Source organism: Poecile atricapillus, chromosome W (assembly GCF_030490865.1).
Source record: "Poecile atricapillus isolate bPoeAtr1 chromosome W, bPoeAtr1.hap1, whole genome shotgun sequence".
In the NCBI taxonomy this organism is placed as follows: domain Eukaryota; kingdom Metazoa; phylum Chordata; class Aves; order Passeriformes; family Paridae; genus Poecile; species Poecile atricapillus.
The window spans coordinates 16,147,022-16,160,030 of record NC_081288.1 but is presented as its reverse complement, the minus strand read 5'-3'; the positions used below and the strand labels follow the sequence as shown (position 1 = coordinate 16,160,030).

The 13,009-nt window shown below is 44.4% G+C and overlaps 2 protein-coding genes across 2 annotated transcripts in view; one reads left to right on the top strand and one right to left on the bottom strand.

The window, feature by feature from the left end:
• The first annotated feature begins 2,433 nt into the window (after positions 1–2,433).
• Positions 2,434–6,651, top strand: LOC131591584 (dynein axonemal intermediate chain 7-like). Its single transcript, XM_058862409.1, has 5 exons — positions 2,434–2,620; positions 4,372–4,586; positions 5,171–5,338; positions 5,522–5,629; positions 6,215–6,651. Exons 1-5 carry the CDS (start codon positions 2,434–2,436, stop codon positions 6,488–6,490), a joined length of 954 nt encoding a protein of 317 aa, XP_058718392.1. The 3' UTR covers positions 6,491–6,651.
• A 205-nt stretch (positions 6,652–6,856) lies between these two features.
• Positions 6,857–13,009, bottom strand: part of LOC131591583 (inositol 1,4,5-triphosphate receptor associated 2-like) — a 34,616-nt gene continuing 28,463 nt past the window's right edge. The window contains exons 29-39 of the mRNA XM_058862408.1: positions 12,376–12,430; positions 12,265–12,292; positions 11,574–11,714; positions 11,041–11,175; positions 10,142–10,289; positions 9,212–9,255; positions 8,527–8,604; positions 8,353–8,417; positions 7,818–7,919; positions 7,580–7,684; positions 6,857–7,188 (exon numbers count right to left, since the gene is read on the bottom strand). Of these exons, the coding sequence (XP_058718391.1) occupies positions 6,945–7,188; positions 7,580–7,684; positions 7,818–7,919; positions 8,353–8,417; positions 8,527–8,604; positions 9,212–9,255; positions 10,142–10,289; positions 11,041–11,175; positions 11,574–11,714; positions 12,265–12,292; positions 12,376–12,430 (1,145 nt within the window). The 3' untranslated portion in view covers positions 6,857–6,944. The remainder of the gene's footprint in view (positions 7,189–7,579; positions 7,685–7,817; positions 7,920–8,352; positions 8,418–8,526; positions 8,605–9,211; positions 9,256–10,141; positions 10,290–11,040; positions 11,176–11,573; positions 11,715–12,264; positions 12,293–12,375; positions 12,431–13,009) is intronic.

Sequence of the window (13,009 nt, the reverse complement as noted above, 5' to 3'; positions counted from 1 at the left end):
CAAGGAACTAGAACAGTGGGAAAGGCCGCTGGGAGATGGCACCCTTCTGCAGTACGTAGACGACCTCCTAATAGCAACAGCGACAGAGGAAGAATGCATTGAATGGACCATTTCCTTGCTGAATTTCCTGGGTTTAAATGGATATCGAGTCTCTCGACAGAAAGCACAGCTGGTACAGACACAAGTGGTGTACCTGGGATACGAAGTCTCCAGAGGACAGCGATCCCTGGGAGCAGCTAGGAAAGAGGCCATCTGCCAGATGCCCAAACCAGAGACGGTGAGAGATCTGCGCGCCTTTTTGGGGATGACAGGTTGGTGTCGGTTATGGATCTACCAGTACGGGATACTTGCTAAACCACTGTATGATTTGTTGAAGGAGGCTAAGAGCATCCTAGTTTGGACTCCCGAGGCAGAAGAAGCCTTCAAGAAGCTGAAGATGGAACTAATGAGAGCACCAGCCTTAGGTCTCCCAGATGTATCAAAACCATTCTGGCTGTTCTCCCACGAACGACAAGGGATGGCCTTAGGAGTCCTAGCACAGCAGCTGGGACCACACAAGAGAGCTGTGGCCTACTTCTCTAAGCGATTGGATGAAGTAAGCAAAGGATGGCCAGGCTGTCTGAGGGCAGTGGCCGCAGTGATAATTAACATAGAAGAGGCCAGGAAGCTCACGCTGGGCCAAAAGGTGACTGTACTAGTATCCCACACTGTGTCAGCTGTGCTGGAACAGAAAGGCAACCATTGGTTGTCGCCTTCCAGATTCCTAAAATACCAGGCCGTTCTGGCTGAATCAGATGACGTAACCATTCAGGTAACTAACATTGTGAACCCAGCTTCATTTCTAGAAGGAAGAGCCCCGGCAGAACCCATCGAACACGACTACCTGGAGACAATTGAAGCTGTCTATTCCAGTCGCCCGGACCTCAAAGAAGAGCCGTTCGAAGATGCGGACAACTGGTTCTCAGATGGCAGCAGCTTCGTGAAGCAAGGAGTAAGAATGGCTGGTTATGCGGTCACTACTACAGAAAGGGTAATTGAGTCGAACCCCTTACCCACAGGAACTTCAGCCCAGAAGGCAGAACTGATAGCTCTGACTCGAGCTCTGGAATTGGCAGAGAATATGCAAATCAATATATGGACAGACTCTAAATATGCCTTTTCTGTTGTACATGCTCATGGGGCCATCTGGAAAGAAAGAGGACTGTTGACTACACAAGGAAAAACAGTCAAACATGGAGAAGAGGTTCTGCGATTGCTAGAGGCGGTCCAACTCCCAGCTCAAGTGGCCATAATGCATTGTAAGGGACATCTGAAAGGCAATACTATTCCAGAAATAGGAAATAGAAAGGCAGATACAGAGGCCAAATTGGCTGCCACAAAGTCTAGGGAAGTGGGAATAATGGCCCTAATACCAGGAGACCTGGATATCAGTATCAAGCCAGATTACCAGGAATCAGACCATAAATGGATTCAAAGAAATAAGGGCAAAATATTAGAAAATGGTTAGGGTCAATTGGAAACAGGACAGTTAGTAGTACCAGGAAATGTGATGTGGCAGTTTGTAAAAGCAGAACATGAGAAGGCCCATTGGGGTTTGGATCCGCTTTACCAATATTTGCAAACCAGGATAGCAGGACCGAAATTATTTACTACTATAAAGCACGTAACATCCCAGTGCGAACGGTGCCTGAGAAATAACCCGAATACGAGAACCAAGATACACCAAGGAGCCATAAGTCGAGGTAAATTCCCAGGTGAAGTATGGCAAATTGATTTTTCTGAGCTCCCAAGAAAAGGGGGGCTTCGATATTTGTTGGTATTGACTGATACATTTTCTGGGTGGCCTGAAGCATTCCCTTGCAGGACAAACAAGGAAAGAGAAGTGACCGAAATACTGTTGAATGAAATCATTCCGCGGTTTGGGGTACCGAAGAGTATTTCCTCGGATAGGGGTACACACTTCTGTGCGAAAGTGGTGAGAGCAATAAGCAAAGCATTATGGTATCAAGCCTTGCCTATTGCTCTGCTGAGGCTGAGAGTCAAACCAAGGTCAAAAGAGAAGCTAAGCCCATTCGAAATCCTGTATGGTAGACCTTATGCTATGCAAGTTGTAAACGGGGATGCCATAGGCCAAATCGGTAACCAGTACATTTATGATTATGTAATTACAGTGGGGAAACAATTGGATAAGAATGCTACCGTGGTAATAGAGCACCAACCTAAACAACCTGATTGTAAATTGCATCCGTTTAACCCCGGTGATTGGGTGTATGTTAAGAATCTTTTAGGAAAACCCCTACAAGAGAAGTGGGAAGGACCTTTCCAAGTGCTGCTGACTACCTTCACCGCGGTCCGGATCAAGGAGCGACCTACGTGGATTCATTACTCGCGGGTCAAGAAAGCTCCAGAGAGTAAACAAGAGGAACGGACATCATGACCTTGACTTCACCTCAAGCCCTTTCAACCCGGATCATTGGACTCTCGATAAGTATAGTTCTTCCCCAAGACTCTGACCCGATAGATCCATGGTCTCACGCACACCAGTGTATCCACCCGGAATGGGGAGCGAAGGGACCCTATTTCGAGGTATATGCCCTACGTAACAATCAGCCATACGCAAGTAAATTATGGCATCAATCTTCCATGGTAGCATACAAGGGAGACCAAATCCAAATTGGGTGTCGAGAGCTTGACTCAGTGGAAGGAAGAACAAAGCAGCTAGTATTGACAATTCGATCCTTGGGGAAGTCAGCATCCGAACATAACTTAATTACCTTTAGTCCGGTAAAAATGGGTAAGCCCACTATTTGGAGGCAGCAAAAGGGCCCAATTTCATGTCGGTGGAGTGATTTCCGGGAAGATCCAACCGGATCACAGCCCCAAAGACTTGCCCCAAGAAACCACTCCACCAGCGGAATGCAAACAATGTTTGGGCCAGTTATGATTATATCAAAAATAAGTGGCAATCGGTTAGCACAGAAGCATGTATTCCTAGAGGACAGCTAGGTTATGTTTGCGAAAACGCTGTAGTAGAGGCAGAAGATTTATGCTTAGATGCTGAGAATAGAGTGTGCACCTTTGAAGTGCTTTTGCGTAATCGAACACAGTCACAAGTTTACTATATAGGGAATGGGTGTGCTTGCGTACGGACAGCCTGTGACAATGTCACTATAGATAATTGCCAAGAGGAAACTAACAATACTAACTTTTGTGTATGCAACTTTACCAAAATAGTGGGTTGCGATTTTCATTATACTGTCCCAATAACTACTCAACAGCTAATTAACACAGATTTTAACCTGTATCGAGAAATACCAGAATTGCAAATAGGGATGGATGTCAAAATTCTCAAAGCAATGCTCGCACACCCTAAAGTAAAGGAATTGGTGCAAAGAGTGAATCAAACAACTACACGGATGGTATGGCAGGTAGAACATGATTCAGAAAGAATAAAGAATGTCCTCACCGAAGTAGAACAAGTAGGCCAGCATCATTGGTGGGATATCTTCACAGGATTTTCCCCAACAGCCACACAGGTTTTCAATTACCTGGTGCCCCCAATGATATTGGTAGTTGGAGCCTTGTTGGTTTTAACTTTTACAAATATTTTTATGTGGTGGAAGCTAAGGATCATAATGAAAAGGACCCAAATGGTTTGGGCTATGGTACGAGCGCATCAGCGCTCTTAGGATTAGACCTTGACGAAAGAATTCGTAAGTCATAAGAAAAGGGGGGAATGAAGCCATAAAATAGATAGCCTTCGAGAAATAATGGGTTAAAACATAGAATATGAAGGGAACATCTGGAAGTAATAAACACAACGACAGGAGGGAAAGAGAAGGATAAAAAAATCACCGGACTAAGCGTAATTTAAGCCGAAGCTAAAGCATGCCTAATGTCAATATGATAAGTTGGCCCTAGGAGGTTGGGAACTCGGCCAACTACACCGGGAAAGGACCAAATTTGGAAAGAAGTTCAAAAGTTTAAGGAGGAAGACTCCTCGGAGACCCTCGCCCACGATGAAGGCCGACCGGAACGACCCCCGAAAAGATCCTCAAAATAGAAGTTTCCGCCCACGCCCCGCCTACGGCACGCCCCATATGAATATGCATGGATATGATGTAATTCCAAACCTAAAACTATATAAAAGGCACGCTTTTGTTGTAAGACTTTGGAAAACTCCCTTTAGAGATTTCCCCAACGTGCACGTTGCTAATAAAATACCTCCTGTCTATCTGACTTAAACTGCGTCTCTTAGACAGTTATTCATCGCCTTTTGGGGCAAAATTCGGCATCAGTTTGTTTTACTTGAGCATTACTGCCAGAAGCCTTTCATGTACATCAGTGTATCATTGCTTCGTTTTTGTCCAGGCCAGCAGTGGAGAAGTGATGGCATCAGCGAGATAACGTATGAAGCAGAAGAAAAGAGCATCACCTTTGGGATGGGTGCCTTTTATACAGTAGCCCTTTTCCAGGATGCTCACCTGAACCTGCCCTATCAGGCCTGGGAATTGCACCCCACTGGGGTGGATGAAGGACTCTTCACAGTTACTGCAGCCTTTGCAACCATTCAGATACAAATTAAGGTACTGTCACATATTTTTTTAAAATCAAACATTTGCAGTTAAAAAATCAAATAATTATTACAGTGTCCCTGAGTAAGAATTAGGGATGTTTCCACAAGAGTAATTTGAATCTCTCTTCCTTTCCAAGCGCTGTGTTGGTTATTTAATTTCAGTTATTTACTATGAGAAAACATCTGTGCATTTGCTCTGGAAAGTTTCAGTCAGTGCTTTGCTGCTGGTGCTGCCTTGCTGCATTCAAGCCTGTTCCACCTGTTACAGACCTGAAAATTGTTCCTCTCTCATCCCAGCTCTACTGGGAGAAGTTAAAGCATTTCTAGCAGCCTACTACTAATGTTCCTTATTGCTTCTCAAACTTCAAGCTACTCATGATTATTCATTGGTTCATTGCTGTACAAATCACTACACCAGTCTAATTTCTGAATTCCTACACAAAGCTGGCTCTCTTCAGGATCTGTAAATGAAAGGTCACAGCCCAGTGTAGCAGATGATGTGGGTAATAGCCAGCAAAGATAACAATAGTTGAAGCCTACACCAGAAAGGTATTTCCATGACCAGTAAGTTGCTTTCACTGGTTTGTACAACAGGATAATCAGTGTATGTTGTCTGCAGTAGTGGTGGAAGAGGAGGAGGTACTTTCCCAGATGACAGGAAAATGGATGAGGCCTTTTGCCCTCAGAGTGGCTTCAAAAAGAGCTGGAGTGAACATTTGCCCAGCAGAGTACTCTCCCAAGTATGTCCCTGTGCCTGGGAAGGTGAGTGCCAGAGTTTCCTGGTGGTTTTCCCTCCCATTTTTCACTCAGGTCACCCTTTCCTGCACTGGGAGCTGCTGTGCTGCCAGCTGAGCCAGGGACTGAGTACAGCAGGCCCTGACATTGCTGTAACACAGGAAAATAGAGCAAGTTCTGTTTTGTCTGATTGCTACTTGTGCACTGCAGGCTGCCCTGGCAGAAGTGAAGGCCTATGAGCAGATGGCTCTGCTTGCAGCTGCTTTTGCTCACAGCAAGTGGAATGGAGAAGCAGGGCCAGAGCAAGTCGTGTTCAAGGTTTGTGGAGTCAGACCAAACTTCCAGAGCAGGCCAGCACTGACCCCTTCCCCAGTCAGACAGAAACAATTGACTCACCTCTGGTGGCTTCAGCCCCTGCAGTGTCACAGACTGCACCTGAGAGAGCTCTCAGGGGACACAAGTCTCAGCAGGAAAGACACTTGCTAAGGAAAACAGAGCTGATAAATCACCAAGGGAGGCTTTAGCCAGAGCTGGGGTGACAGAGTTTCATGCTCTTCTTCAGAGGCCTCTTGAAAATCAGCAATCTGCTTTGCCAGCCTTTTAAAGAACAGCTGGAAATTCCTTCCTGCCTGTAGGGTTTCTTTTGCTCCCTACTGCAGAGGAGGGAATAAGCAACCTCAGTGTTGATTTGTCTCCACCTGTGAACTAAAACACATGGTTAAAACTTCTCCCAGCCAGACAAACACTCCCACGTGTGGCTGGAGAAAGGTAACCCACCCCACTACTGAAAGCTGGAGTGGCTTTCTCACTCTCAGGTTAAATGCATGTGGCACACAGATATTAGAATTTGTACTCTGACAGTGACACAGGCTTCACCTCACAGTGCATTTTTTCCTGCCATAGGCAAGTGAACATCTTACAGTGGGCTCTGCCAAAGACAACAACTGGTCTCTTTATATGTTCAATGGTGAGAAAGTACAAAACCTCAAGCTCACTGAAACCAGTGAAGCTTTTACAGAAGAGCTGGAAGAAGAGTCTGAATTTCACTCCACACTCTACCATATGCTCAAGGCTTCTGCCAGCAATGAAGCCATGGATAAAGTGGAAAGAGCTGGCTTCCTGTTTATTGATTCTGTGTATCAGCTGCTCCTTGCTACCAGAGTTTTAGCATACTCTTAGATACAGCAAGCTTTCCTTCAAAACTTTATTATCAAAAGCTTTCAAAAAAGTTACATTTCAAGTCTTAAATCCTTTTCTGTTCAAATCATTGAAACAGGTTCTAAAATGCAAACATTTTATCTTTGTTCAAGCAAAATAAATTCTTTATTCTCTTGTGGCTACACCACCTAGACACATTTATTGTTAACAATATTAAAAATTGCTGTTCTATTGTAAACCTCAACAGAACTGAGACCCTTTTAGCTACTTTTAAAGATGACTTTTGCCAGAATGGGAAGAAAAATACTTTTTTTTTAAAATTTCAAGTCATGCTTTAAAGAAAAAAAATGAATCTCCTCCCCAAAAATACCCACAACTCAGCAAAACAAATCCAGACATGTAATCTTAAATCAAGGCCAGCCTCAGCTCCTGTCCGGCAGAGCGTGGCAGCGCAGCTCCGGCAGCGGAGCCGGGGTTATACCGGGGGAGGGCCATTGTGTTGCAGTCCTGTGTAGGGCCACAGCAGCTGCTGCACCAATGTCCAGGAGTCCCCAGTGCCCACAGGGGCTGCATCTGCTGGCCTCTGCAGGGACAGCCCCATCAGGAAGCTCGTGAGAGCAGCCAGCAGGACCAGCATGGACACAGACACCCAGAAGGTTTTGTTAGCGTTGCTGAAGGAAGCCTTGAAGTGGGATGCCCACGCTGAGATCAAACTGTACCTGGGCAGGGCAGGAAAGCACAGAGCCCTTCAGTGTCTCTTCAAAACGTGAAACTCTTCCCAGCCCACCCCCAAAACCCCTACAGCAAACTAGATCCCACAAACATCAAAAGTGACAGGTTGTTACTGTTTTGGGAGCTGTGCAGGGGGAACTTTGGTTCTGGGTTTAAAACACAATCAAGGAAGCAAATTCTTGATAAGCTGACCCAGCTCAGCAGTCCACCCAAGCTTCCTGTACCTCACACTGTTTCTGAATGGATTCACAAAAGTTGCCTTGCAAGAGCGGCAAGAACTCTTGCTTATAAAAAGCACTGAAAGTCCTGGCCTTTTGTTCGAAACCTCTTCCCATGTGCACCTCCCAAACATGGCTTTAACTGGTGAAATAAACTTACATAGACTCCAGGGTCCATTTGGGTGGGTATTTTCCTTTTTCAGAGACACTTTCCTTCCTAGTTAGTTGTCCCTGTACTTCAGCAGGTGACTCCAACTTCTCATTTCTGTAAACAAGAAACAACAGTCCCAAAGCACTACTAAATTCACAAAAGCTTGGCTTTATAGCCCAGGTGGTGAATTAAAAGCTCATTAAAAACCAAACCAGGACACCTGGGAGGAAGCTTCTGCTGAACTTACTTGGTTTCAAAATGCTCCTCTTCATACTCTGCCCAGGAATAGGTGCTGAGGAACCTCTGCAGTGAAGGACGCTTCTCATTCTGCTTCACCCCTAGCCTGCCCCTGCCATGTGTTAAACAAATTTGTCTGATTTTCCCCAGCAGAAAAAGAGCAGGAAATCAAATTTAGCAGCAGCCTAGTCATTTGGTTGACCTCAGACAAATAAACCACAAATTTAATTGCTTGAAATTAGGATCATTAAAAAAAAATACCCAAATGAGACCAAACAAAACTACAGCTCCATCCACTGTAGATATTTAGATTTCACATTTTAGTTCTAAAGCAAGAAAGTTGAGGGATTTTTTTAAAGCTATCAATGCTCAGTAAGTAAAAAAGGTGAGCTCATAAAGCTCATTTACCTATCATAGCACATAAAACTAATGAAAAAAGTGTTGCCTAAACATTATTATACCCCAAGATGCTTCATGCTTTCTTACTACAGGCACAGAGTCAACAAGTATTCCCCCCATTCAGAGACAAGCCCAGGTGACTTTACCAACTGCTTGATCTCCTGCTGAACCTGTCACTTTGTTCATCCCCATTGGATTCATGGAACTGGGCCTGGAGGAGAAATTGGCCACATTTACTGCACTGGCATTCTTAATGCTTCATCCCAGCCAGTTTTGGGGAGGTGAAGCACCTCAACATCCCTCCAGTAGCCCCTACTTACCAGTGGCACCCCAATCCCTGCATTCCCAGCACTCCTGGGCACTGTTGCAATGCTAACTCTCCGCAGGGCTGACGAGGGCTATACAAATGAGAGGCATTACTGGCTCTTAGCAAGGCACAGCTGGGTTACCCACTGAGCACACAAAATACCATCTGCTTTACACAAACTATATTAAAAAAAGATGTTGAGACTTAGCTTGAAGTAACACACAAAGGATCCAATCTCAAGTGCAGATCAAATCAGAGTTTTGAAACAGCATCTTTCCACAATAAATGCTTTCTGCCCACCTGAGTGAGGCTGGCTGCACAGCTTCCAGCAAAACACCAAAATGGAATGTAACTAAATTCCCCTAACCTCACTCACAGGAATTCTTACTTTCAGTTTGAACAGCTCCCATCTCATATTTTTGTCCTAAACACTCCTTTAACTCCCAAGGGAACCATGCACGAACAATATTTCATAACCAGTGAGTGAGAACCCAGCCATTTCACCTTCACCTTCTAAGGAGGACCATTTAGAGGGTTGGTGGCGTGCCTGAAAAGTAGATCCTCATGTTTGATGGCACCAGCATGTATTTGTGACAGAAAAGCAACCAGTTAAGCATGCAGCAGAGCACCACCACATAAAGCAAAGAAAACCACACACACACTTAAAAAAATTTGAAATTTCATGTAAAGACCATTACCTTAAAGTTAAAAGGACTTGGTAGCTTCTTATTTGTAGATTCATCTGTGAAGAGATCAAACATCAGAGCTTTACAGGAGGAATGTGCTGCTAACAGGAGTGCAGTGAGTTTAATTTGCAGCCTAAGGTCTGACTCTCCTGCAGAGTTTATTTAAGCAAAGCACTCTCAGAAGGCAGAAATGAGATCTCAGGAAAAAGCCTCCTATTTCATTAAATAAGTTCATAACATTCATACATTACCCATCTTCTGCAAGCATCAGCTTCCATCATTATCACCAAATATATTCTATTATTGAGACAGTATCCTGTTACAGGACTGTCTTTCACAGTCAGGACTATGATTCAAAAGGCTCCTGCAAGGATTTTATGGTGTCCCCTTTTGGTATTTAAAAAACACATCCTATTTTTCAGAAGAATTTAATACTTCTCTGGCAAAGCCACAAATGCACAGCACTGGCTGCAAACCTGGCTGCTTAGAAGGGGAAATAGAGGCTCCCTACACTTATGGGATTTGTAATTCCCATGCAGAAAAGGGTAGGGTGCATCTGTAGAGAGCAGCCAAAGCTCAGCTACCTAGAAATAGCTACTGTGAACAAGCACCCAAATTTACTTCTCACAAGGAATAAGATTATCACTAACACATGCCATGCACTTTGCTGAAAGCCAGAGTATCCCTGTGTACTTGCAGTGGTCCCACACACAAATCCTGAAATCCATGACAGTTTAGGCACAAGTTTAATTTCAGAGAGCTGCCTTTAATAGTGTTAATAAATTGCTATTTCCCCCCCTCTCCGCTCCTTTTTTAGAAGAAGGGATAAAACAACCATATAATTCTGTCACCTAAGATGTGGTGGGATTATATGACTATTCTGCAGCTATAAGGGCCTGTCTGGCAGGTGCTAGCAAAGGGAAAGAGGCTTTTCCTGGTTACCTCTGTCTCCAAGGGAGCTGAAGGACCTCTCGTTCTGGAGCAGGACCTGCTTGAGCTCCTCAAGCTCCGCATGTTCTTTGGCGTACATGCGCTTCAGGTTCTCCACGTGCTGGATCATCACCTCCACAGCCTTGCTCACCCGGCTCTCCTGAGGGAGCAGGGAAAGCAGCAGCTCTCAGGAACTGCCTCATGTTTGGCTATTTCCCCCTTAAGCATCTGCTCTCCTCTGGTATATCCCACTTTTATCCTCGACTTTCAAAGCTTCACTACAACCCCTGTCCTAGCATATGCTACACAGGTTTCATTTCTCTAGGGATCACTCTTGTTGTAAAATAAATAAATAAGTCTTCAGTTTTGCAAGCCCTTACAACTCATCATTATCATCATCTCCTCTGATGTACAGTCTCAGCTGCCACCATGCATTTGCTGGTATTGCTGAGTCATATTTTCATGCTGCTCTGGGGTATTGTACACAGCTACACCTAACATTTGAGCAGGGCTTTGTAATTTTCCATAGATTTGCTGATAGCTGTAGCTATCTTTCCATAAGGCACAGAACCATCTTTGCAGCATCAAGGCCATTGTTACCACCCTGCTTAATATTTTGTACATCCCATTGCTGCAAAGTCTTTTTTTCGTTTGATTTTTTTCAACCAGAACCTTATTATTTCTCATGTGGGTTTTTGCACAATTCTAGCTGCTCTCGGTGCCTGGGATTCCTTATAACAAAGAGTAAGAAGAGAAGTCCAGGACTAAGCTGTACTGGCTAGTCTACACTACACACACCAGATTCCCAAATCCCATCCAGGACCCTAAAGCCCAGCAAGCAGATATGGCTATCCCTTTGCAGCTGGAACGTTTCAGCTTTGTACAAAGTACTTTTAGATGGAAAGTGTTACCTGATTAATGGCTCCCAACATCTCTGCTCTGCTGGCAACTCGAGCTGCGTATTGGCTAAGGAACTGCAGGCTTTTCTGCAGCTTCTTAATGATCTCCTGTGCTTGGTTATCTTCTTCACACAAAGGAACTAATGCCTAAGAGCGCACATTGGTAAGAAAACTGGTGTGAATTGTTAACAGGATGAAGGTTTGAGCTGATGACACTGAGGAACTGTGTTCAGGCCCACACCAACACCCTCAATCAGTGTAACTTGCATAGAGAGCTCAAGTGGGCAGAGACTGGAACAAAAAAATCAGCTGAAGCAAGGGGCGGATGTTTGCGCAACAGAAAAATTCCCCACTGCCTGAGCACGCAACGCACTTGGATCAGAATTACCCCATGTAATCTCTCATATTTTAACTGCATTGCTCCAGAACTTCATTTATATTTGCTCACCATGTATCCCATGCACACACTCTCCCTTTAAAAAGCTGTTTTAAGAGAGACACATCTGCTTATCCCATCCACTCTACCAGCCCCGGTCAATACTGACCTCTAACATCTTCACAGCATTTGTGATCTCCTTTTTCAAGTTTTCTTCAGCCAGGTCTCGGGACCTCTCTTCGAGCTTCACTCTCTTGTCCAAGGTAAACAAGTCACACTTAAAACCTAAAGACAGCCTCAGAAATTCAGCCTGTTGTGGGAGGAGAAAATATTTCAGAGGAATCCAAGTGATGCAGAAGTTTAAGGAGATTTGGACACTGACATGACATTTGGGACTATACCCTATGACCAAAGTTTAGGAGGGATACAGAAAAGTAAGTGAACATGACCCACTTCCTTTAAGCAGGTCTTCCCATCTGTAGTGATGGAGGATGTAGGAATGTTCTGCAGCCAAAAGAGGTGACATCCTGGCAGCACACTGTGCCATCTGTGCCTTTTGACAAAACTGTTTTAAATCCTCACATTCCGCCTGGGAGGAGGTCACAGCTATGCTCCTTCAAGCTTGCAAACAAATGTCACAGTAGTGACAAGTCTTTGTTCAGCTTTACAGATTTCCACCTTTCTCCATCCCATCTCTTGAAAAAAATTTCCATTAGGCTTGGAAAGAGATTTCAGAACTAACCTACAATACACCCAGTTTAAGCTGGATCATTCTTCTGTGTAGGAGGAGAAATTAATCATAGTTTATCTACAATATCTGTTATCTGAAATTCTTCAGGATATAAGCAGTTGAGACTTACCTCCACTTCCTTCTCATTTGGGGAGTCACTGTAGGAGAAGAAAAAGAACCATGGAACAGACTGGCTTTAAATTCATACCTGCAGGTAATCACTGAAAGTCAAAATACTTACAGCTCATTTTGCTTGGTTTTATCTCCTTTAATACCACCTGCAGTGGGTGAAGTCACTGAGAAGAGACCAAAAAAACCAACATTTTCAGACCAAAGTGCAAAAACAGCCTCCCCAAAACAACTTGTGAGAGTCTCCCAAGTTTCCACAGATGCCCCTGATCAAGATTTCCAGTGTTAAGCTCTTGCCGCTGAAAATAACTTGTCTGCATCAGGTTCTATTCATTGTGAGGTACCACAGCACTGCCACTTGTAGAAAGCCCCAAAAGTCAGATGTTCAGGGGACTTCAGCTGGCACCTTATTAGCACAGAAATGGTTAACTGCAGGTTTGGGCTTCAGGATGTTATATGATTCACTACCTCACCAGCTTTTAGTGGTCTCCAAAGGCAAGAGAGAAGTCTAAGGAGAAACAACATCCTGCTCTCCGTGTATCATGGATAGCACAGAGATGCTTCTTTTACAAATCTTTGGGGAGTGCAGGAGTGCCAGAACTCTTTCAAATATCCCAACTCCTTTGCAGCCAAGAATGTTCCTCCTGTCTAGAGGAATGTGGAGCTAGTTAGATCAGTATATGCAGAAGTCAGAGCTGCAGATTTCGCATGACACCACTGTTCTTCTCTTAATTTTCATCTCCAAC

Coding starts and splice junctions, on each gene's coding strand:
- LOC131591584 (XM_058862409.1), top strand. CDS start 2,434: ATGACCTTGACTTCACCTCAAGCCCTTTCAACCCGGATCATTGGACTC. Junction 2,621..4,371: donor TAACAATCAGCCATACGCAA/GTAAATTATGGC, acceptor GTTTTTGTCCAG/GCCAGCAGTGGAGAAGTGAT. Junction 5,339..5,521: donor ATGTCCCTGTGCCTGGGAAG/GTGAGTGCCAGA, acceptor TGTGCACTGCAG/GCTGCCCTGGCAGAAGTGAA.